The sequence below is a fragment of the Penicillium griseofulvum genome (genome assembly GCF_001561935.1).
Source record: "Penicillium griseofulvum strain PG3 chromosome Unknown contig_12, whole genome shotgun sequence".
NCBI classification, from domain to species: Eukaryota; Fungi; Ascomycota; class Eurotiomycetes; order Eurotiales; family Aspergillaceae; genus Penicillium; species Penicillium griseofulvum.
This window is the reverse complement of record NW_024467435.1, coordinates 741509-765149: the sequence shown is the minus strand read 5'-3', so window position 1 is coordinate 765149 and position 23641 is coordinate 741509. Positions and strand designations below refer to the sequence as shown.

General features: G+C 46.4%; 10 protein-coding genes across 10 annotated transcripts; 3 read left to right on the top strand and 7 right to left on the bottom strand.

Moving 5' to 3' along the window:
• Positions 1–1114: 1114 nt before the first annotated feature.
• On the bottom strand, positions 1115–2584 carry PGRI_091350 (NAD(P)/FAD-dependent oxidoreductase; the record flags this gene model as incomplete). The annotated part of the gene is made up of 5 exons (XM_040796848.1): positions 1115–1196; positions 1250–1323; positions 1418–2272; positions 2435–2479; positions 2531–2584. The coding sequence occupies 5 exons, from the start codon at positions 2582–2584 to the stop codon at positions 1115–1117; spliced, it is 1110 nt and encodes a 369-aa protein (XP_040650278.1).
• Positions 2585–3044: 460 nt separating this feature from the next.
• On the bottom strand, positions 3045–4136 carry PGRI_091340 (sialidase family protein; the record flags this gene model as incomplete). The annotated part of the gene is made up of 1 exon (XM_040796847.1): positions 3045–4136. The coding sequence occupies one exon, from the start codon at positions 4134–4136 to the stop codon at positions 3045–3047; it is 1092 nt and encodes a 363-aa protein (XP_040650277.1).
• A 759-nt stretch (positions 4137–4895) lies between these two features.
• On the bottom strand, positions 4896–5930 carry PGRI_091330 (uncharacterized protein; the record flags this gene model as incomplete). The annotated part of the gene is made up of 1 exon (XM_040796846.1): positions 4896–5930. The coding sequence occupies one exon, from the start codon at positions 5928–5930 to the stop codon at positions 4896–4898; it is 1035 nt and encodes a 344-aa protein (XP_040650276.1).
• Positions 5931–6308: 378 nt separating this feature from the next.
• PGRI_091320 (NADH:flavin oxidoreductase/NADH oxidase family protein) lies at positions 6309–7637 on the bottom strand (the record flags this gene model as incomplete). The annotated part of the gene is made up of 1 exon (XM_040796845.1): positions 6309–7637. One exon carries the CDS (start codon positions 7635–7637, stop codon positions 6309–6311), a length of 1329 nt encoding a protein of 442 aa, XP_040650275.1.
• A 1512-nt stretch (positions 7638–9149) lies between these two features.
• Positions 9150–10776, top strand: PGRI_091310 (fungal specific transcription factor domain-containing protein; the record flags this gene model as incomplete). Its single annotated transcript, XM_040796844.1, has 6 exons — positions 9150–9409; positions 9458–9524; positions 9576–9765; positions 9822–10002; positions 10060–10218; positions 10269–10776. 6 exons carry the CDS (start codon positions 9150–9152, stop codon positions 10774–10776), a joined length of 1365 nt encoding a protein of 454 aa, XP_040650274.1.
• Positions 10777–10932: 156 nt separating this feature from the next.
• On the bottom strand, positions 10933–12207 carry PGRI_091300 (CaiB/BaiF CoA transferase family protein; the record flags this gene model as incomplete). The annotated part of the gene is made up of 1 exon (XM_040796843.1): positions 10933–12207. One exon carries the CDS (start codon positions 12205–12207, stop codon positions 10933–10935), a length of 1275 nt encoding a protein of 424 aa, XP_040650273.1.
• A 918-nt stretch (positions 12208–13125) lies between these two features.
• Positions 13126–14277, top strand: PGRI_091290 (uncharacterized protein; the record flags this gene model as incomplete). The annotated part of the gene is made up of 1 exon (XM_040796842.1): positions 13126–14277. The coding sequence occupies one exon, from the start codon at positions 13126–13128 to the stop codon at positions 14275–14277; it is 1152 nt and encodes a 383-aa protein (XP_040650272.1).
• Positions 14278–15214: 937 nt separating this feature from the next.
• PGRI_091280 (Aldolase-type TIM barrel) lies at positions 15215–16911 on the bottom strand (the record flags this gene model as incomplete). The annotated part of the gene is made up of 3 exons (XM_040796841.1): positions 15215–16341; positions 16409–16717; positions 16767–16911. 3 exons carry the CDS (start codon positions 16909–16911, stop codon positions 15215–15217), a joined length of 1581 nt encoding a protein of 526 aa, XP_040650271.1.
• A 975-nt stretch (positions 16912–17886) lies between these two features.
• PGRI_091270 (OPT family oligopeptide transporter) lies at positions 17887–20488 on the bottom strand (the record flags this gene model as incomplete). The annotated part of the gene is made up of 5 exons (XM_040796840.1): positions 17887–18421; positions 18478–18646; positions 18702–19593; positions 19646–20160; positions 20224–20488. 5 exons carry the CDS (start codon positions 20486–20488, stop codon positions 17887–17889), a joined length of 2376 nt encoding a protein of 791 aa, XP_040650270.1.
• A 2112-nt stretch (positions 20489–22600) lies between these two features.
• Positions 22601–23032, top strand: PGRI_091260 (DUF2406 domain-containing protein; the record flags this gene model as incomplete). Its single annotated transcript, XM_040796839.1, has 3 exons — positions 22601–22718; positions 22786–22869; positions 22923–23032. 3 exons carry the CDS (start codon positions 22601–22603, stop codon positions 23030–23032), a joined length of 312 nt encoding a protein of 103 aa, XP_040650269.1.
• Between the last annotated feature and the right edge of the window lie 609 nt (positions 23033–23641).

Genomic DNA, 23641 nt, shown 5'->3' with positions numbered 1-23641 from the left:
GATCATGGGAGGACGACATGAACCAACGAGAACTATATTATGGATTGAGCTCTCTTGGTTTCACTAACAAATTGGGAAGCGTAGGAGACGTGTCTCGTCCACTCTTGCTTTTCGGTTGCCCTTACCTTCAATGATATTGGAAGGCGTGATGTCGCTACGAACTTGCTTGTTCTGTGTTGGTGTCTGAGAAAAGTCGCCAACAACTTGCTGTATCGGCAAAGTAAGAGTGACGGGAGCCTCTTATTTCTTGGTATGCTCGTAGTTGAACTGATTGTCGAATAGGTAGGTGTTAGGGCTTGAAGAATGTTGTACATGGTATTGTTTTCCTTCGTTCCAAAGTCAACGTCTGCTGCTTGGCACTAAGGTCTTATCGAGCGTGAGCTTGATGGTTTTGTAGTCTGCGAGGTTTTTATTGTAATTTTTTCGATCGAAACTATTAAGGTATCCAACTCGTGTAAGGATGCAGGGTTGATGCCCATATTTATGGGCTTTTCGCCCTTTAATACCCCTCATGTTGTGGAATGAAGTGGAATCCATAGGTTATAACACATCACTTCTTATCATGTTGGTCATAATCGAAGACACCAAGTAAGCTAGTATGAAGCTAACTAACTTGGCGTACAAAGATGGTTGAATATCGGATGAGATTTAGCGTTGACAAAATCCCAATGCCTGAGGTGTTAATGCCCACGGATCCTGACTGGGATTCTCAACGGATTGTAGTCTTGATACTTGTTAAGTTCGGTTCCATATATTCCAGATATCGCATCTCTCTACGATGGCTTCCACTTGTAAATTCTAGGTTCTCTACTGTGCTAAGTTAGCGAGGATAACTTGAATTCTATATGTGCTTGCTATCGCCTGGCTAGCTGTACTGGAGTCAAGGTTATCGAAGTAAAGTGATATCTCGGCGTCACTTAGTCTCGTGTAGGCTTCCGCAGAACCCAACCGGACTCTTACACAGTATAAACCTAGGCTAGTGCCCCAATGGGGTTATAAATAGGTTTGCCGTGTCGATATAAAAATTAAATCAAACTGAGTGACAAGAGGATGGCGATAGGGGTAGAGATGCTAGCGACATGTATTGTTTAATCCAGTTTTCTAATTGACAGGTTCATAGGTGGTATTGACGAGGATCCTCAACGGAGATCCCCAGCCTCTCCCACATAGCTTCCACATTCATATCCTCTCGGCCACTGGTGAAGATGTTAGCTTGTGGTAGGGCGATGAAAGAAAGAAAAGAACTCACTCATCCTTGACGTTGATCCAAGGTTCTGTCTGACTTTCTGCAGCATTAGGATTGCGGAAGATCACATTGTGTTTCTGAGAGACGACAGTTAGTCAAATATTGATGAGGACATAGGCTTGATTGACTTGCCATGCCGAGCGTCAGATGAATGGCCCCAGGTCCCTTGACAAAAGTATCCTCGGCAGCGCGGCCCTCAATTAAAGCCTGGATGTTCTTCGCAACAACCGCCGCCTGTGCCGAGCCTGGCCGAGCGGCCTTTTGGGCACCGGTATCTGCAATATCACCCACTGCAAACATGTTCGAATATTGCTCATCTAAGAACTGCATCGTCGGTCTAACACGAATAAATCCATTATCCGGATTGATGACCGCCTCGCCGTCGAGGCGAGAGGACTTCAAGTCAGTCACTAGTTGGCTATTGGGGGTTTGTCCAGTGGCTAAGATGACGAATTGCGTGGACTCGGTGGTACCGTTGGTGAGGTGGACTTCAAAGGTGCTACCGTCGTTGGGAAACCCACCCGGTGGAATAGTAACCCGAGAACTAGTGATGAGTCGAATCCCCAGCTCGTCGAATCGTTGCTTAATTAGGTCATGGAGTCCGGAGTGGAAACTCGGCATCACTCGCGGCCTGGATTGCACCACAGTGACCTCCTTTTCTGGGTAATATTCTTTCAGATCGGTGGCCATTTGAACACCGACAGCACCACCGCCGACAATTAATATCGAATGGGATCTTTTCACGCCGGCTTGATGCTTTTGCAGATAGTCGACCGATGATGCCTTGTCGTCGTCGTCCATAGCTGCAGGCTTGGATAGACGGGTTCCAGTCGCAAGAACGACGTAGTCAAATGGAATCACTTTTGAGCCCTGCCATTCACGGTCCAACTCAATATGGGCAGGCTTGACCGACAAAACGCGAGCCTGGACTACGCCATGGGAGGAGGGATAGGGCGATTCTTTGAAGATTCCGCTGTAAGGAATAAAAGCTTTATGTTCTTGTCCTGGGACAATCGCAAATCGAGGCTATGGTCCATTTGTTAGCTCTGACGGTGTACTATAATGAACATGCAGTATGAAAGTCAACTTGCAAAGGTGAAAAGATGATGGAAGTGGCTGTGAGGCTCAGTCAAGAGCACCTGCAAAAACACATTAGCTTCCTCTTCAAGATAGATATTGGTATCTTACCCGGTGTGTCGAAGGAACGATGCGTGCGAGCTCCTGAGCTGTCGTCTATATTGATATTAATAGGTACACTCTCTATCCTATGCTGATTGAACTCACACGGCCAACGAACGATCCACCAACAACAATAATATTCCGTAGTGAGGTTGCCATTTTGAATGAAGATTGAGGGAAATTCTCAAGGCGCTGGACCTTTATAAATATCCCTGGGCCCTTTTAATCTGATCTGATTATCAGATTAACTCCGAGATGAATTTCCCCATTGGGCTAATTCCGAATTACCGGAGTAATTCATATCCGCCAACAACCTCCAATTCCCATCCGATCTGAGACACATCAACAGGGAATAAACTGATCAACTAGTTAAGACCGATCTTGGATGCCGGGTTTTTGAGTTTGACTAAAAAGAGAATATATGTGCGGATGCAGCATGTGATTGAGGAATGGACTACGAGACCCTTTTTTTCATTAAGAAAGGCATGTTTGGTATGTATTCAACTACGAAAATCGTCTAGTGAAGTATCATCTGAAAGACCACACCCTTGTGCAAAGATATGAGTACCCTGGAATCAGTTTCAGACTCTCAATGAAAAGTACTTCGGAGATCAAATGTCTACACAGGGTGCCAGGTAATGGTCTTCGCAAGGGGTCCCCCCCGGTCATAAGTAGCTAGTACGTTGTGGTGATCCAAGGCCATGATTCCAGGCCAGAAACTTGAGGCTGGGGAGACAAGGGTTGGCTGGCTCCATTGAACACGTCCTTCAACCGGCGGGCCAGCAAATACAACCTTGATAGAGGCATTCTTTACCCAGCTCACATGCTCGGAGTCATCGTCTGTCATGAAAATGGTGGCCATAGATCCATCTGCAAAGGAGGCAATTTGGGGAGAGCCCGCATTGTGACCCTTTCGTGGGCGGAAAACTTCATGGCGCCAACCCCAGGTGGCACCGTCATCATAGGATAGAAGCGCTTCAACACTAAAGGGTCCGTACCGGGTGGTCTCGAATACCATGAGAAGAGCCTCGCGACCGTTATCAATAGTTCGTGCAATACCGCTCATTCCATCGCGAAGCGGATCTTGATCACCATGCAAACAGGCCGGTGGAGTCCAGGTACTTCCTTGATCTCGCGAGACGACCAGCATGGTACATTGGTTGTTATGGGCAAATTCCTGCGAGAAATAAAGCTGCACTTCACCCTGTCGTCCGACACGCATAAAGGGTTCCCAAATACCCAAAGGAGGGCGCTTCTCAGCGGCCTGCGAAGCGAATTGCCAGACACGACCTCCATCTGTAGACCGGCAGACAGTGATGCGGAAGTGTGTGGGGCCGTCTGGACCCTTATCATGGTTCCGGAAAGCCGCCAGTATTGTCCCTGGGGCCACCTCACACAAAAACATGTTATCCACATCACCAGCAGCGCGGGTTACCTCGGAGAAGTCCTCGAAGGTGCGGCCGTTATCGGTACTTTTCGCGACACAAAGTGAGCGCTGTCCATCGGGGAATCGGGTAAAGGATGAGAGAATGGTGCCATCAGAGAGCCTGCAAAGACGAGGGTATGTGCCGTTGTTGGGAGGTGAAGACAATCCGCGTTCATCGTTATTCACGGCTGGTCTTCCTGGAAGCTGAACGCTAGAGTTCTGTTGATGGAAATGATCCTTCAAACCCAAGGTCTTAAGGACCTTTTGGCCCAAATGTCCAGGCATTTTGATAGAAACCTGAGTGTGACAGAAACTTGTCGTGCAAGGCTGCAACATTCTGTTACTCAAATGCGTGAGACATCAAATGACATCATTGATATTGCTTACCTAATTGTTTTGCTTTCTGCCTCAGGTGTCAAGGGGTATTCAAGCGTTTCAGCGCTGGTCAACCCACTGTGACAGCATGTGGTAGAATTGATGGGAGAAACCACGATATGCTTTTCAGTCGTTGCAGGTACTAAAGAATTGCTAGCAGGGATTAAGAAAAGGTAGCACTGGCTTTTATTCTAGTGGCATATCTAGCTAGGCCACAGATCCCACTGCGACGACTTTGAGCGTCATCAGTCTAACATATCGTCCTCAGATGGTGTTAGTGAGTGGACTACCCCATGATACAGAAACAGTTGCAGGCTCAAATTTCTCCCTTTTCGGGAGTTTTGTCCAAGGCCAGGGTTACTTTGCTTCGTCGAGACCGTGGGCTCAGCCTTGACAAGATCCACGGCATTGGGACCACTTGGGCGAGGAGACTCATCTTTACTTTCAAGCGTCGGTCGCGTGTTACACGACCCAAGATGCGAAAGTTGGCGATTGAGATACCGGGTCATTAGGAGAGAAGTAATTTGGTTCAAGGCTGAAGTGATTGATATGTCAAACTATCTAGTAAGCTATGCAAGAAACACAATCCTTCCGCTAATAATATCTTAACTGGCATCGGATTCAAATGTCCACAGTGCTTAACATGTTCCAAGGCCACCCATCTTCCCTCTATCCCTCCAGCGTGATCTTCAGAACCTTTGCGGGCTCGATGAACTTGCCCAGAACAGGGGCAATCTGACCACCTGTGGTACCAACATAGAGTATCTGTCGGTCTTTGCTCAATCGGACACAACTTGGACCTGGCATTTCCGTGGATACTTGACCACCTGCAACAAGTGAGATCTGCCCCGAAGGTGTGATGCGCACAACAGAGTTCTGGGGATCTGTCGGAATGTACGCAGTGCCGTCCTCGGTCATCTCAACGTTATCCGGTAAGAATCCACTAGCGATGACCTCGAAATCTCCGATTGGTTTGGCATCCTTGTCCACCTTGACTCTGCAATACAACATTCGTGTCGTGCTGGTATAGTAGACATAGTCACCAAGCATAGTAAGGCTATTGACTCCCAAGGGAAGGGCTTGCCCCTCTGCCGGAGCCATTGTAGTATGATTCAGTGCGACAGAATAGTCTCCTGTCTTGGTATCTACCTTCCACATGACACCCTTTGGACTATCGGCAATGAGAACCAAGTTTGATTCCCTTGAAAAAGTAGCCATGCCATTCAAGGCCAGAGCCTCTGGGATTGCGACGATCTCCGAGGCCGTTGCAAGTTTCAGGGCACGCCCGTTCGCTTGAGCATTGAAGTCCAATTTCTGGACTGAGAACGAGCCTGCACCAGGCTGGTATGTTTTGATAGAGAAATTTCCCACAACAACCGCAAAGATATTGTCTTCGATTTCACTGATTCCGAAGGTACTCGTGACATTGGGGAACGAGTAGGCGAGGGTCGCCTTTCCGCTTGTGGTGTCGACAAGCCAAACTTCCGGGGTATCCAGACGCGTTACAAGAAGGTTGCCGTCTGACCGAAGGGCCATATTTCCGATCCATGAGCCATTGTTGGGAAATTGAAAGAGGGTCTCGACTTTCACATTGGGCTGCTCATTGCGGTACACCGATATCTCTTCGATGTTTTCGCGAAATGGCCAGTAAGCCAGAGCCACTGGAAGGATAACCAAGCTGCTGAGGATGGTCTGAAAGCGCATTTTGAAAATGATGGTAAGAACAACAATGAGGGATGTCCTAGTCAACTATATTGTACTTCAATACGAACGCCAATAAGCCAAGAACTTGCGAATGCTCGGCAAATATACCTGTTGTTGTTATTATTTCTCTAATGACGCAGGAGGACCACGTTTCACATTCTTAAGAATGTTTTGCGGAACTTGCCCCTACATTCCCCAACACCCATTGTGATGAACCCGTCAACAATGAGGAACAGGCACAACAAGTGTATCCTCGGTATTGCCAGTTAATCAGGATTTGGATTTTAACTGTGGTATACTCTATGGTGAAATATAGACATATGTTAAATGCAGGTTTCAATATATATACTTCATGACATCCCTTCCCTTGCCTCATTTTCACAAATCTTGGAAGGGTTGACCCTTAGGAAGCTGGACATGACCATACATGTTCATTGCGCCGTTTTTCTGCATCTGCTGAGCCCATTCCCCGAGACTTTTCATGAAAATTTCCATGTTGGCATCATTGCTCAGGTCAATGGGTTCTTCATCTTGTGCAATCTGTAGCATTTGTGCTCCAGCAGCAGGGCTTGTCTGGAAAAAGTCTTGGGGATCAATCTTCTGCTGGATTGCACCATGAACAGTTCCGGCGAGTAACGCCTTTGGTAAGCGAGGGTCCTGGGTAATGGAGCGGCCAAGACCAACTCCGTCCACAGTTTTCAGAGCCTCGACCATTCCAGAGGCTGTGCAAAATCCTCCGGTCACATAACTACGAGTGTGCTTGAGAGCAGGGGCAATGAGGTCTGCAAATTCCAAGAAGAATGATTCTCGCTTCTGCGAAGACTCCCGTTTGTGCTGGAAAGCACTGGCTTCATAAGTTCCACCTGACAACTCAACAAAGTCAAAGTTGGTGCGGTCGAGAATCTCACAGAGCTCCTTTGACTCCTCAGGGGTAAATCCATGTTCTTGGAATTCCACTGAGTTGATCTTGATCCCAATGATAAAGCCGGGATCTGGGAGTGCTTGACGGATCGCCTGGGCGATTTCCACGATAATCCGGGCGCGATTGGCTAAGCTCCCACCGTATTTATCTGTCCTCTTGTTCGTTGTTTGTGACAAGAATTGCGCGAGGAGATAACCATGGGCGGAATGCAGCTGGATACCGTCATACCCGGCCTTTTGTAGGTAGACAGCGACATGAACAAAGCGGCGGATAATATCCTGAATCTCCTCTTCACTAGCTGGGTGGGGCTTTCCAAATGTGCCAAATTTTGGCACAACGAGCTGGACATCGCTAGCAGAAACCGGGTTGGATTGCAACTGCTCCAATGTCTGACGACCAGGATGGCTGACCTGACCAACGATCAAACTTCCGTGCTTCTTGGCGACTGTGGCCAATTGCTTGAACGCTTCAAATCGGTCACCGACAAATGGATTCTCAAGATCAATGATCATGTTTCCCGGTGATTCAAGTTGATCGTATGCCATCATAATGTTGCCGGTGAGAATAAGACCAAACTGACCCTCTCCCCACCGACGATAAAGATTGATCAGATTTGGGCTGGGAATACCTCGAGCCGAAAGGTCAGTCGGAGACCATGAGGCCATTCTTTCTGTTAGGGCGGCCTTCAGAAAGCGATTAGATGCCTTGCGCTGACTGAATTCGAACCACAAAGGTGCCCCAAGAGGCGATACATCAACATTTTCGCTGGGAAACCTTGTAGACATGGTGAAAGGGTATGTAATAATATGTCTAGAAGATAAATTATATTTGCAGATAGGAATGTTTTATCTTTGTCTACAACATACCAATCCACACAGTTTTTATCTTGTTAGAAAATTCCAGTCGGAAAAGTCGGTATGAAGTCTTGCCGATCCTGATCCACTGGACTTTTCACGATATGTAAGCATCTCAAGTTTTCCCAAAGGTTGGATTATCGGAATATCCTGGAATAGCCTGGGATTTCTATTATGAAAATGCATAATTCTAGAGCTAATGAATTCACGGGCAATTAATTGCCCCGAAAGCCTTTCTGAAACATTCTAAAGTGATTTGTAATCCTATATCTCCTGATATTCCTAACATTGGCATGATAATCAGAGTAATCATTGGTCTGATGGTCTAAAATACCTGGATTGTATGTTGGAGGATATATTGAATATGGAAGCACTTCATCTATAGAGTCCTGCTGGTTACAGGACTTATGAAATCCACAGAGCACAGTGTGTATCAGGAAATATATCACAAGACTAAATGAAAAGTTTTTGCATCTGCCATGTATCTGCTGTTTATATATCTATATTGCTATGAAAACCCCATGTCAAAAAGATTATCACCTCAATCATAGATGCAAAAAGACATAAAAAAAGAAAGAAATCCAGTCAGGACGTTGAATATCATATCGGCAAAACGCCCAGATCATATAACCGAAGAAGCCGAGCGCCCCCACCTTCACTAAAGAATCCCCAACCTTTGAGATCAAATATGATTTTAATCGAAACAGCCGATTCTTTTGTTAACGATGAATACAGAGACTATACATCAGCCACGCACACGGGCAAAGAAAGCATGCCTGACATGTAACTCACGTCGCGTGCGGTGCAACGTGTTAGAAATGCAACCCTGCCAAAACTGTGTATCATGGAATCTTACTTGTGAAGTAGGGGTTTCACGCCGTGGAAAGTAAGGAGCTTAAAAAAGAATTGCTCAAGTTTGTACTCATTCTAGGCAGGTATCCCCGAAAGAAAAAGGGATCGGCTCGGACATCCACAACGTCGAATAACACGGCAAATGAGTCGGATGCCCGAGTCATACAGCGTCAATTTCCATTACCCGGACATAGCTCTCAATATCCACCGGCTCATCCCACTACAGTAGATGACGCGATTCATAAAACCGTGTTCCTCGGCGAGTCAAGTCCTCTCACGTGTGTTGTGGATGAAGGACGACGATCCCCAGACAAAGGGTATGCATGCAGTATCCAAAAAGGTAGACTGCATTACTCGATTTCTGAGATTAGTGGCGCAACGGAAAGTAGCCAGGATTTACTAGGCCCCCGCAAACTGATACATGATCGCCTTAGCCGCGAAGGGGCTCTCATTTTCCCATCGCCTGCTATCTGTGAGGCATTACTTCAAGCTTATTTCGACTGGCTCCACCCATGCTTTCCGATTCTTGATCGAGTAGATCTGCAAAGCGACTATGAAGATGGTACACTATCACCTTTGCTCTTCCAGTCAATGCTCTTCATTGGAGTCAGCCTGTGCTCGGATACAGTTTTGAACACGACGGGATTTAATAATCGCTACCAAGCCAAAGAAGTATTTTACCAACGAGCAAAGGATATTTATGATTCAGGATTGGAGACCGACACGGTTACAAAATTGCAATCGTTATTTCTCCTGAGCTTTTGGCGTGGCAGCCCTACCGAGGAGCGCGATGTTCGATTTTGGCTTGGAGCTGCTATCGGCCTTGCTCAGAAAAAGGGGATGCATGTCATGTACGGCGTCTCATTTCATTGGCACCGAATATACGCTGACATGTATAGGTCTAAATTATCCTTCCTTAATGCCAAGGATCAGAAGATTTGGAAACGAATCTGGTGGGCTTTATATGTACGCTTCTCCTTCAAGCTTCATAAGACTATGAGATTAACATCCTGTCAGGTTCGCGATCAACAAACATCGGCAGCTTTGGGGTTGCCACCACGAATACGTGATGAAGATTGCCAAATTGCTGATCTCGAAGCCGCAGATTTTGATGATCGACAGCCTATGGGGACTCCTGGGATATTCCGCACACCACCGGAAGTCCACATTCCCTACGTGATTGGAATGACTCAACTAGCTAGGCTACGTATGATATCTTGTGACAATGGTACAATCGAATTTGCTGACTATTTTCATGTTTAGTGCGGGAAATAGTCTGCAGCCAATATCTACCTGGTCGGTCAAAGTTGGATAATGAAGCTCGACCAATCCTCCGTCAACGTTTGGTCGATTGGGAGTCGCGGCTCCCGAAAGAAATGCAGTTTCAAATGCCCATGAGTAGAGATTCGATGTTCCTCGTTGGCATGCTTCATATGGCATATAAGTATGCAGTTCTGCGCTGGTCACAACCGAGAGCCTTTGCCAGCTAACATCTATACAGCAACTTGTATATCCTCCTCTACCGACCCCTGTTCTTGCAGCTTCCAGGCCAATCAGTCAACCCAGAGGAAAACGTCGCACTAGAAGCAGCAACCCGAAGCACACGTATTTTAGAGGACATGCTCTCAGAAAACCTGGTCCAACATGGATCAGTTCACCTGTAAGTTCTACCAATAATTCTCGTTTAGATTCAGGCTAACCCTGAAACAGAATCACCCATACCTTCTCGGCTTTATGTATACACACCATTTATTTTGGAAGGGCCAAAGGCACAGTCCGCAAGCTAGCGGAACACAGAGCAAAACTATGCTTATTAGGCTTGAAGGAATTACAGAAATCTTGGGACCTGGAGAACTGGGTACTGGATCTTTTCTTCCGGTGCTTGGACGATCGTACTGCTCGCGATCTTCGATTAGCCGATTCCTGCATGCCATCGTTGATGGCGCAGACAGGTGGCGGTCGTAATACCGAGGAGATATCGCCTGTGCCTCCTGCTAGTGGTCCATATAGACCCCTTTCTCCGAACGCAGCGGATCATCCCTTACACACCCCTAACACGATGCCTCATCATAACCCTGGTGAAGAGGCAGCAATTAATATGGATTGGTACGAGCTGTTTAACGTCGAAGGGGATGATGTTATGGGCCTTGCTGGCTCATTATCAAACCCGGACTATTTGAACCCACAGAACCTCGAGTTTCTCTATCGGTTCCTGTAGTGATGCAAATCCAGACAATATTCCTTTTACACGGGTTTTCAAGCATATCATTTACTAGCCGCAATAGATAACTCATAAGACCTCATTTGATAATTCAGATACAACAACCCATCTTTCTAAATCTGTGGGCTCTTATCATATTGGCTGTACATGGGATCAATTCGATAGTCCCAGCTCCGCAAGAATGGCTTCATTGTGCTCTCCAACCTGTGGAATTGAACCCATCTGAGCGATATATCCATCTTTTCCGGCTGACTTCGCAGATCCAGGGGGTAGAAGAGCCGGAATATCTCCGATGGGAGTTTGGATTTTGGTCCATCGATCTCGTGCATGAAGCTGGGCATGTTCCCAGACATTTTTCATGTCATTAACACTAGCGTTGGCAATCGAGGCTTCGTCCAATCGAGCAATTGTTTCCTCTGTGGTTAATTTGGAGAACACATCGTGAATGATAGATTTGAGCTCATCCCGATTTTGAGTCCGTTGTAAGTTCGTCGAAAATCTGGGATTGGTGGCTAGATCTGGTTGCGAGAGGACGCCGTTGCAGAAATTGACCCATTCCCGTTCATTCTGAATGCCCAACATAACGGACTGGCCATCACCAGCCTCGAACGGTCCATAAGGGTAGATGGCCGCATGCGAGGCACCTGCTGGTACTGGTCCAGGAGCATTATCGAATGCATAGTACATGGGGAATCCCATCCATTCCACCATACTTTCTAGCATGGAGATATCAATTTGGCAGCCTTGGCCATCTTTCCCACGCTGCAATAGCGCTGACAGAATGTTACTGTAGGCGTACATTCCCGCCGCAATATCAGCGATGGAAATACCAACCTTTACCGGTTCCTTTCCAGTGCCCGTGACCGACAGCATTCCAGCCTCACTCTGGATAAGAAGGTCGTAGGCTTTCTTATCGCGATATGGACCATCTTGGCCATATCCAGAGATATCGCACACGATCAAACCTGGGTGTTTTTCCTTCAATGCCTCGTGAGAGAGCCCCAGTCGCGCACTAGCACCGGGAGCTAAGTTCTGAACAAGAACGTCGGCCTTCTCGAGGAGTTTCATCAGGACAGCATGATCCTTTTCACGTTTGAGATCCAGTGCCAAACTCTCCTTGGAGCGGTTTGTCCATACGAAATGTGACGCTAGACCTCCTACTCGCATGTCATAATGTCGTGCAAAGTCTCCAACCCCTGGTCGTTCGATCTTGATGACTCTAGCTCCAAGATCGGCAAGTTGTCGCGTGCAAAAGGGCGCAGCAATAGCTTGTTCGAGACTAACCACGGTAATTCCAGCAAGAGGAAGAGGTCTGTGTCCGGAAGGTGTGCTGGAATAAAGCCGCGACGTGAAATAAGACCCTCCGACAGGTTGAATTGCACCCAACAGGCCTTCAGACCGAGAAGCAAGTGAAAGGAATGGTCTCATTGTGAGTTGGGCATGGTCGATATTAGCTTTAAATTAAATTATAAAGTGCCAGCTGCTTCGTATGTTGTATATCTAAAAGATTGATGCGGTTTGAACTCCGCAATTCCCAAATAATTGAGTGACCTCGGTCGAAATGCCGATCTACAAACACAGAATATGCCAAGCCCGATGAGTCGGCTTTATGTCCAAGTGGATAGAAGAATTGCAGCAGATCTGATTGTTCAGATCTCAATTGGCGTACTCTACTCCGTAGCTTTGGCCCCCTTATGTTTGTGTCTCACTTGGAAATTCCTTTACTAGATGATAGGGAGAGATATTACCCTATCCATTATTCTATCAATTTATCCTTCTTGCACTCTTTTTTTCTAAAATTTAAACTAGAAAAGAAACAAAAAAAAGAAAAAAAAAAAAGAAGTTAAGATAATAAAAAAGATATAGAAAAGGTGACAGGTTCAAAATGTGCCAAGAAATAAAAACCCACAGGCGCCCAATGCGCAATTGGGGGAGGAAAGGCGAGTTAAGTTGTGGGACCCCCCTGAAACGTCTCGTATTCTCGCAATGTGTCCCCTTTTGCACTTTACCCCATATAAACGACAGTACTGCGTATAACACAGACAGTACGGATGGTTGGTGTTCCACGGAGTAAGGGTTGCTTGGCATGTCTCCAGCGGCGGATCAAAGTACGATACCCTCTTACGCCTCTTTTTTTTTAAAAACACTCTAATCCAAGATCTCTAGTGTGATGAAGCCCAGCCAGGGTGTAAAGCTTGCGAGAGAAGAGGAAATCCATGTCCCGGCTATACAAGGAATCGGAAGTTCTACCATTTCTCGGCAAACAGTCAAAACGAGAAGGATACATCACAATCATCAAGTATGGCACTTGTCACTACACATGAAAATACCATTCCTCATACATCGATGGATGAGGCTCTAATGCCAGGATTGGTTTCCAATGCGCTAGACCGACAATGCAAGAAGGGATTTTGTGATTTTGTCGACGCTGTATTTCCAAATATCTATTACAGCTACAGCACTCGGGTGGAACTGAATTGGTTCTCAATTGCTCAGAAGGACCGCAACTCAGGACATGCATTGGCGTGGGCATTTCGCAGCCTGGGGACCTTGCAGTTAGGCAGAGTAGATGGCAATCAGCGACAGATCCTTGCCAGCCAGGAAATGTATGGCCGTGGGTTACGTCAGCTTGTGAAAGCCATCAAGAATCCTGCCACAGTGGGCAATAATGATACCCTTGGGGCTGCAGTTCTGCTCGGAATTTATGAGTTGATGAATGCAACAGAGGAGAACTCATGGCTGCTGCATTCAAGTGGGATATCTCATTTATTGCGTCTCAGGGGAGCAAAACGTCATGCGACTGGGTATGGCCGTACGCTGATTTTATCCTTTCGAGGTCTCCTAGTTTATGAGGCCTTTACCCGAGGCGAGGCATGTTTCCTAGAAAACGAGGAATGGAGATCAGCTCGTTCATTGACACTAGAGGACGAGGAACGGCGTGGCACAAGCTGTGGTCTGGGCCAGCTTACGGACTATGCATTCAATGAGATCGTTCGGTGCCCCGGGTTCCTTGCTAAGACTAAAGCCCTAGTCGCCTCACCTCGCACTACCGATGCAGAGAGAGACGATTTAATGAATGCAATCAACAGCAGCCGAGAGATCCTGAGTGATGTCGAAATCCAAATAATGGCCGGGGTCAAGGCTGATCATCAAGGGAATAAGAAAGAATCTCAGGCTTTCTTTGGATTGATCCCCCTTTTCACCAAAGAAGCATCGGTCAACTTCACACTCGAGGGTATTCAATCGGCCATCGCACTGCTCCGACAGTTGTCGGTTTTGTTAGTCTCCGATCGAAGCCGACAAAAAACAGTAACACCGTGGTTAAATCTCGGTCCATGTAAGAATGAGCGGAAGGTCATAAAAGACATGGGTGAAATTGCCCAGCTGTCTCAAGAAGGTACTACTCGACTGCACCCAACAGGTCCACGGCCACAGGGCAGCCCGAAGATTTGGCATGACCGGATCGCCATGACAATGGGAATGCCAGAGAATGGTTGACCAAACCCCTCAGGATAGTCTGTCTATCTGACCTCGATCCGAACTGGGTTTGGGCGCTTGCAAGTCGGTTTCCTCGCACGCATTTGCTCCGGAATCAATCTACAACTGAACTCTGTACCCAGATGTTATTCAAATGGCGTTCTGAGATCTAAGCGCCGCATCTGTAGGCGTTTTGTGTGCATTAAATCTTGAAAGGTCGAAAGTGATTGTACTATAAGAAATTGAGCAGTCACGGGAATGCGGCCATGTGCCAGCGATGAACCCTACGTAGCCGACAGATGGGAAATGACATTATTCCAGCCCACATGGGGGCCCACGTTTGCTAATGAATCTGGAGTAAGAAACACGAAGAATGTTCCATGTTTGGAATGCTAAATATTTTTCGAATCCGGCGATCACCGGAAAAGGAAGGCTATGACATTGGCATAAAGTAATGCGGTGCGAGTCATACCATGTATTTTTATATACACTCTATACCATAAGTACTCTCTCTATACCATATTTCTATCATCTGGTGTTCCCATTCCGTCTTAGTGTTCAGACCTTGCTGCTTTTAGCGCCATTGAGGCTATCATCAGTGACGGTGTCATCCTTATTGTTGTCAGAGGGCTTGGTCGCGTTCGAGGGTAAGAGATGTGACTGATTGGGGTTGTCATCCCCGGAGTCGGCGTTGACATACCGTTAAGTCCGGTCGAAGGTCTCGTGGAAACAGTCTCGATTGGGGTAAAACTCGTGGGGAAATGGGTCCAGGATCAGCTTCAGAGAGAAGAACTTGGGAGTTGCAAGCAAATAAAAGGCTTATAACCTCTTAGGAGATAGATGTAGTGAGGTATGAAGTGGAAAAGCAGTGCACTGCCTTGTATTGACTAACTTTTGGTCTGATGTACTAGATGGAAGGAACTCTACACAACATTCGACGAAAATAGAGACCCCACATTCAAGAAGAGTACAACTTCTTCTCGTGGGTATGCAAGCCGTGGACATTGCCCTCAGTCTGCGCGCTAGCACTTCTCATCTCAAAGCGAACTGTTCCATTGTTCACCCCGTCACGCAAGGCATCAAGGTTCTGGACACCAATATCCTGGAGAGAGTGCTGTACACCAGCAACAAGGTAAGGGACATACTGGGTGATAGAGCCACGATCAATAACGGAGCCCGCAACACCCTGCGCAACCTTGACCTTATCATTCTCAGAGAAGTACCGAGAAGCACCGGCGTTCTTCCCAGCGCCGCTCTTGCTTTTGTCCTCCATCACCGCAATACTGCCCATACCACGAAAAGCCTTGACCAACTGTCCTTCACTGCTCATAAAGTACTCACCAGGAGACTCGGTGGTGCCAGCAAGTAGACTTCCCATCATAACTGCTGAGGCACCTAGTGCAAGTCCCTTAACGATATGGCCCAGGTTCTGGACACCACCGTCAGCAATAGTGGGAACACCGAAACGCGCGGCAAAGGCAGACACACTGCGCACGGCTGCAGCCTGAGGACGACCAGCGGCCATGACTTCCTGCGTGATGCACGCAGAGCCACTGCCCATACCGATCCGCAGACCGTCTACACCAGCAGCGATCAATGCCGCGGCTTGCTCACGGGTAACAATGTTACCGCCGATAACGTCAATGTCGGGGAAGGTCTGCTTGATATATTTGATCATAGCAATTTGGAAAACGCTGTGGCCCTGGCTGCTATCCACGACGACAATGTCTAGACCGGCATCGACGAGCTTCTGGAGACGGACCTTATCCGCGTCGTGGGTGCTGATAGCCGCGGCGCAGAGTAGCTGCTTAGATGGAAGCTTTGATGCAAGAGGGTAATGAATGTTCTTCATCAAGTCACTCCGAGATAGTAGGGAAATTAGGTATCCATCCTTATCCACAATTGGCAGTTTACCCTTCTTCGAACTCCGGAGGACTTCGTTGGCTTCGGCGAGATTGGTGCCTGCGGGTGCGGTGACGAGATCTGTGGCCATGACAGCTGTGACTGGATCCTCGTGGTTCTTATGGAACTGGATATCTCGGCTGGTGACGATTCCGAGAAGTTTCGAGTAGAGGGTTCCCTTTTCTATGAACGAAACAAGGTAAGGATCACTAAACGAAGCAAAAGGAAAAAGAGCCGAAATCCAACTAACCAGTCACCGGGAATCCGCCGAACCCCCATTTAGTCTTGAGATCCTTTGCTTCTCCAACCGTCGTCTCCGGAGACAGAACGATAGGATCCTGGATGAAGCCATTTTCATAGCGTTTCACCTTCCTCACCATCTCAGCCTGCTCGTCTGCTGGGCAGTTATTGTGGATAACACCCAGACCTCCCAGGAGAGCCATATGGATAGCCATACTGTGTTCGGTCACAGTGTCCATGGGAGAAGACAGTAGAGGGGCCTTGATGGTGAATCGCCGGGTTACTTTGGTTTCCAACGAAACATCCGATGCCGGGAAGGCTGTTTATATGATTAGAGAGAACGACCTATGAGATAATATTTGGCTTACTTATAGAACCGGGCAAAATCAGGAAGTCATTGTAAGTTAAAGCTCCATGACTATTCGAATCGAGGAGAGTATCGACATGAAGGCCATCTCCAGGATACTCCTTGAGCACTTCTAAAGCCTTGGTATAATCCAGAACTTCGACCATAATGCTGATCTAACAAAAAATAAGAAAGAAAAAAAAAAAAAAAAACCAATATGTAATCGGAATGGGGGGGTGATTCCCAAAGGAAGTCAGAGGGACAGGGGAAGGGTGGCCTTTTATGACTCCTCCAGGGGGTACATTTAGCGAAAGGCCTTTTGTTTTTTTCATGTACGCCCCACAATAGTTTGTCTCAAAAGGATTTTACGGAGTTCGGACTTCAAAGAATCCGTTCTAAGTTTTGTGTAGTGTGTAGAGCTACAACTAGAAAAACGACAAGCCCTTACCGGAGCACTAAGTGCAAGGTTCTCTATTTTACTACTCTAATAACGCCAGATATCAACTGAAATTCATCAAAACACTGGACCTATCGGTCTCGGACTGGATGTGTAGCTGCCCACTGGACTCCGTACGGCCCCGGGGGCGATAGAGATCACCCATGGCCCCACAGAACCGAAAATTTAAATGTTAAAGGCTGGAGCCTATAGATTTGCCGATTGGCCGATTCACTGATTCGGGACTTTATGTTATCTCCTTCGATCCTGAAGCACGAACCTTCGAAGAAGACTGAATTTAGAGGCAGATGTCTCGAGGTGCCCTCGACCACCGCCCACATCAACCAGCAGAACATCACTGGTCTAAGTCGCACGATTTAAAAGAAAGGGGAACGATGCTCAGCACCCAGGAGGCGGGGTAGGAGTCATCGAGACAGGACTTGGGTAGCCACGAATATCGAGAGAATATTATAGAGACTGGGATTTGTCTTGGAAAAGGATTCTATAGCCGAACAGATTCAAGGCGAAAACTAGCGTTTGATATATTGTGTAGAAGAGACGGCTGAGAAAAGGGACATAATATCTTAGAATCAAGATACGGATGATAATTAATGAATGATATTCGTGATATTCTTGTTTGCAACATATATGTCAGCGTATCACTAAAAACACAGAAACCTGACAGCAAGGTCAAATAACAGCATATTTAGCCCCGAGAATTGTACGCGCAATAGTCAAAGTTGTTTGCACGATTACCTGCCCATGTCGGGAAAGCCACGGAGTTTCCAGAACCACCGAATACAGCAAATGTAGCCAAGAACACCATCACTTGTGTACCACCGTCCAGTGCAGCAGATAAGAGGTAATTCCACTTAACAAACCAGTGCGGTCGGTACCGTCGTAGATAGAATTGACCAAAAGCTCCCAGAATGTAGTAACTAGTGAGAGAAGCATTCAGACCAACAAAGAGTTCTCCAAGATACCACAGAATTATGGCGGTGTTGAGGTATGACCAAATTCGCTGGTGCGGGAAGAGACGGTGCATGATATAGAAGGGCAATGGGGCAAGGAAGCCGATCAAGAAAGCTGCCGTGACCCATTCGTAGCGAGCACCAATGGAAAACATCTTGGGAGCAATAGACCAAGCAATGGCAAGAGTGTTGAACTGCTGGATTTGGGCCCCTGACCAAATGTTCGTTCCCTCGGCAGACTCGAGGATAGTGGCTTGATTTTGGACAATACTGACGACAAATTAGACGAGAATAGGGAATCTCCAGGGCTCATAAGGTCGACTTACGTTATCATCATGACATAGTTAAGAAGAGCGCCCATAAGACAACCGATGAGTTGAGTGACAAACGTAGCTTTAGGTGATAGTTTGTTCTGTTGGGCTAGTTTCAGATCACGGAGAAGTAGGAACCCTTGTGTGAGACCGTTGTAGGTGTATGTGGTAAAGTACATGTTAGCTAGTATTTTGTCAGTGGAAGAAGATCAAAAAAATTTTCAAACCGGGGTGCATACCCAAGGGACGTCCAGGCATCAAGTAGCCAGCAAGCATTTGGAAAATTGGCTGCAAGTTGAATCCAAATCCCGTAATGGCATATTGTGCCCCAAAGAAGACCATAAAGGCGATAAGAAACAAGGTCGCGATAATAAATCCCCACCATGGAAGGGTGGACTTCATCACATATAAGCATACCAGACCAGTGATCCAGCTAGCAGCAAATACTAAGAAATACCAACTGCTTGGGACCTCGTCATAGTCAAGCATCAACTTATAATGAGGGTCAATAGAAGGGTCCTGACGAATCCGGTCCTTCTCTTCCTCAGTTCGAACGCTGGTGTGTCGCCAGAACATATACAGGGAAGGATCCAAAATCTTCTTCAAGTTGCTCAGTGTCACCCAAGCCCATCCAAGGCTAACTTCAGCGTAATTCCAGAGCAACATGTGAACAATAGTGGCAGTAAGCCCGGCATTAGATGTGATGAGATAGTTCACGTACGTCGCGGTAAGATAGGGTGCTCCAGCCTGATCTATCATAGTGCTGTTCACGGTGAAGTCAGGGTTCATAATCGCGGTCTCATTGTATGGGACATAGGTGGTCGTGTTTGAGCTCTGGTCGTAGAGAAGCTGAGACATGAAAGGAAAGTCCTGGGCTCTCCAAACGTTTCCGTAATAAAGGGCCATGGAGAGGGCAATGCCTCCGAGATACCCGATGAAGCTGTTGGCCAAAGTCTGAAGTGGCATCCAAAGCGGTGATCCGAACCCAGCGATATAATTCCAGTCAAAGCAAACTGATAGAAATCCCATGCCCTCGTTACCCTGGGAGCCTCCGAAGAGGTTTGTGAAGACGAGGTTGTTTTGGTCGGCCAAGCAGAAAATGGAAACGGCGGACAAAAGTGGGAAGATGTACTAGACATTATCAGAACCAACAATGGGAATCGATATGGTCGAGCAAACATACCTCAGGGAACCATTCCCAGCAAAAGGTTCCCGCGAATACGATCCAGAATATCTTGAATCTCTGCCTCGTCAACTCTTTGGGCTTGTGCAAGGTTTCCATGACAGTCGTGATGGGTAGATTGATGGGATACAGCATTGAGGTTGGGTGAACCAAAACATTCCGCATCATGCCTGCAACGCCATACCCAATGAGCTGCGAAGAAATAGTTATGAAGACTCCCGCAGCTTGATTGGGATATCCTCCGTAATAGAGCTTTTGCACTGCTAAAGCTTCCGTTGACAAGGCCGAAACAGATGCCGCCGATGCCATGAGGACTGCTGCAGTGTGTTCCTTTCTGTTCCATGGAAAAGGGTTAAGAAACCGACCAATGACACCTCTTCGTGGGATGAAGGTAGACATAGCCGTACCCAGAGTTTGAGCAAGGACTGTCAAGAACATAACCGAGACGTACACAACCTGGGGCTTGAAGTACATGATTTCTTGTAAAACAGCCCCAAACGCTGACAGCCCAAGACCTGGTTTCGAGTAAGCGGACATACTAGATTATCACAAAGAAAACTGCAATATAAGGGGCTTACCAATGAAGAACATGCGAAAGGTCCATGGATTGAGGGTTGGGTCATCATCAACATGAATGACATGAGTGACTATCTCCTCTGCGGTTTCAAGGGGAGCTGCATTCCCTTTGGAGAGAGCTTCTGCGTCGTATAACGGAAGAGGCACTTCTTGAATAGAAGGTACCTTGTTCATCTCTGCACCCTTTTCCCCATGTTTTTCGCTGTTGATCTCCGCAGAGGGTTCGCGCTCGACCGGACTATTCGTTTTGGTTGGCGTTGCCGCCATGTTGAGGAACTAACAAATGATAGGATGCCTCAAGCGTCAGGAGTGAGATATGTTCAAGCCTAAAGTCAAGAAACATTGTCGGATGGTGTCTTCTAATATATCTTGTATGCCCACGGAACGCAACTGGCATTACCATTCTTACCCCTGGTCTACTAGCGCCCGAGCAAAAAAATCCTATCGGACAAAGAAACCAATCGTAGCCATTGCGATAGCACTGTAACAACCACTTGTCCTAAAAGAGAAGGTCCCCGTACGCTTTAGATTGGGGCACCCATCTGGACTTAGTATCGCCGACGGGGCACCGTAGAGCAGCATTCAAATATGCGAATCAGATATGCTGCTCTAACCCCGGTATATCTCCAGGTCTCTCATCAGTGGGCAGTGTGGCACCTTCTCCATCCGTATTGGATGAGAGAATAATGCGCTAAAATGCTTGTACATAATGTGGATTCAACGCTAGTCTATCTACTCCTACACCACATGACATTAGCTAGGATAAATTGTCTTATCTATGCCTTGTACAAGGTTAGGCAGCTTAGACTGGGCTAAAACCAACACAATCAAGATGCCGCTCCGGCGGAGTCCGCAATTTGATTAGAACTCGAAGGGGGCCATTGAGATCAAGTACCTGCCATATCTGGTTTCACAAGCAAGTAGTCGTCCATAAAGTGTGAAGTACAGATTATGGAGTATAGAATAGAGAGAACTAAGGTAGGGAAGATTTAATTTTATGACTTAAATCACTTGAAGTTATAGCAGGAGTCGTGCTAAGCTTTTTCCAGGTCTCTCCCATTTCCTTTTAAGCTAATCCAAGCTTTTCTCCAAGCTTTTTCTGCTTCCCACCAAAATACCAGTAGAAAGATATTTTCCACCTCGTTCGATCAAATAAATACAAATTTACCATTAGACCATACAAAAGCCAATCTACTTGAATCGCTTGGAGGGGCCATACCTGTTCGACCAATTCAACTCTTTCTTTTATTTTTTGGTCCACCAACTTTACACTGAGGATTCCGAGGGTGTTTTTTTTTTTTTTTTTTTTTCTTTCTTTTCCATATTCCTGATGGATATCCTTATTATAAGATGTACAACATATCTCGGAGTTGAAGACAAGCTTTTGCCGAGGTTTATGCGGGGGCCACTCCATATAGGACACGGATACTCCGATATTATATTGGCCGTTGATAATTTAGTTCTAAAAGTGGAAATTAGGGCATCTAATCCTGACTAATCCACGTGATACCCGGGGCCAGACTGAGATATACTGAGCTTTTTAAAGCGGCGTCTAGAAGATCAACATATGGAGTAGTCCAATATTAATTATGTTGCCTATCCTTATGTCTTACGTCTAAGCGGGTTCCTTATGCAAATGACCATAATGAAAATACGGTCAATATTTTATTTATAAGACAGGATCTTAGCCTTGTAAAAACCATGTGAAATCAGATCACAGGGTGTGATTGTTCCTGAAGAATGCTGGGGCGCTCCTGTCACATTTTCGAAACCGGCGATCCCCAAGTCGTCATACTCCTATTACACACAAAATACTAATCAATTTGTTTCTTGACATTGATTGTAATGCACATAATGATTCATTATTGAAACCGCATACGGGTACCTGGGAATCCGTGCGGGTGCCTGAAGCCAAGATTTCAGCCACCGTGCTTGCGTGGCCTTGAAACGTTCATTCATCGGGGTTGGCCATAATGAATGCTAAGCATTCTGCTGGGCAACTAATAGAAGCTTGGCTGACCATTGGGAATGCTACAGATGGACCCCCCCAACGTCATACGGAATTACATTGTAGCGACAGGTCGCCTATAGTTGCCGCTCTGAAGATCGACCGAATCATCATCGCAATTGATCCACAGATGTCGCCACGGTTGTGATGTTATTGATGTTTCGAGAAAGACCGGCTATTCTTAGCTTGCCAACGTCCCGCACATGACAAAAGTGACAAGGGATATATATATATATATACGATCGAATTCGCCTCCCGGTTAGATATCACATTGCTAGACATTCCCATCTTAGGCTCACCATACTATTTTTGATATACATTATTCACATTTTTCATACCATTTTCTACAAAGTTTTAGAATATTCACAATAATGCCGTCCTCATTGGCCTCAAGTGAGCACTCTGACTCTGTCAAGTCGCATCACAGCCCGAAGACCTCTCTTCAAACCAAGGCCGATCCCAACATGGCCTTACATGAACAAGAACCTAGTATGTATCCCCGTAATAGTACTATGTACTTCATCTCAATTTAGGGACACCCACTGACAACAAGCAGCCGCTGTCAACCTCCAGCCTGGATCTCGGGATGCATTCTCACTCCGCAGCATCCAGCACAAGGACCGGGACGGAAAGATCATCAGTAAGTTACCTGTTATGATGAAATCGGGGAACTGCATTCTGACTTAGCGATAGCTGATCCCGATCTCTCCAACCCCACACGCAGCCGCCTTGAGCGCCCGCTCGAAACTATCCGCTCGTTCGATGCAGCCATCGAAGCACATCGTAAACAACAACGGATGTGAACGGATTGAGGCGGATTACACCAGAACGAAACGAAGGAACGCTTTTTAATGCCATTCTCAGTTCGAACAAGGGGGTGTGTATAATATTAATTATTGTATAATGGAGTTATATGGAGATATCACAATTCGATTTTGTTTGGACCATAATCTTTTATGGTAATGGCAATAGCCGAAGTGGTAGAAGTTCATTCTTTAGTACGAAATCCATCGATAGCTATTGCTGTTGAAACATCGAGTATATAAATTAAAAGATCCATGATAATGCAGGTAGGTACAGGTAAACTGGGGTTTTCTACAATTCCAACAGATCTGATTTGATCTGATTTGATCTACATGTCGATCTTTCTAGATTAAACTGAACTATATTGAAGATAGCTTCAACTAATTTATCTTTCATGTCATTCACGAACGGTTTATGAAAGGAATAATAGATTTATGTACATAAATACATAAATAGATTTGTGGACTAGAAGTATTATAAGTCTAGACTCATAAAATTGGAGGTTGGAAAAGTCTTCTGCCGGCGCTATCCTAAGCCCCACCGTTCGAGATGTTTTTTTTTTCACTTCAATTTTGAGATATACTTGTTAATAGAGTATGTCTTCCTAT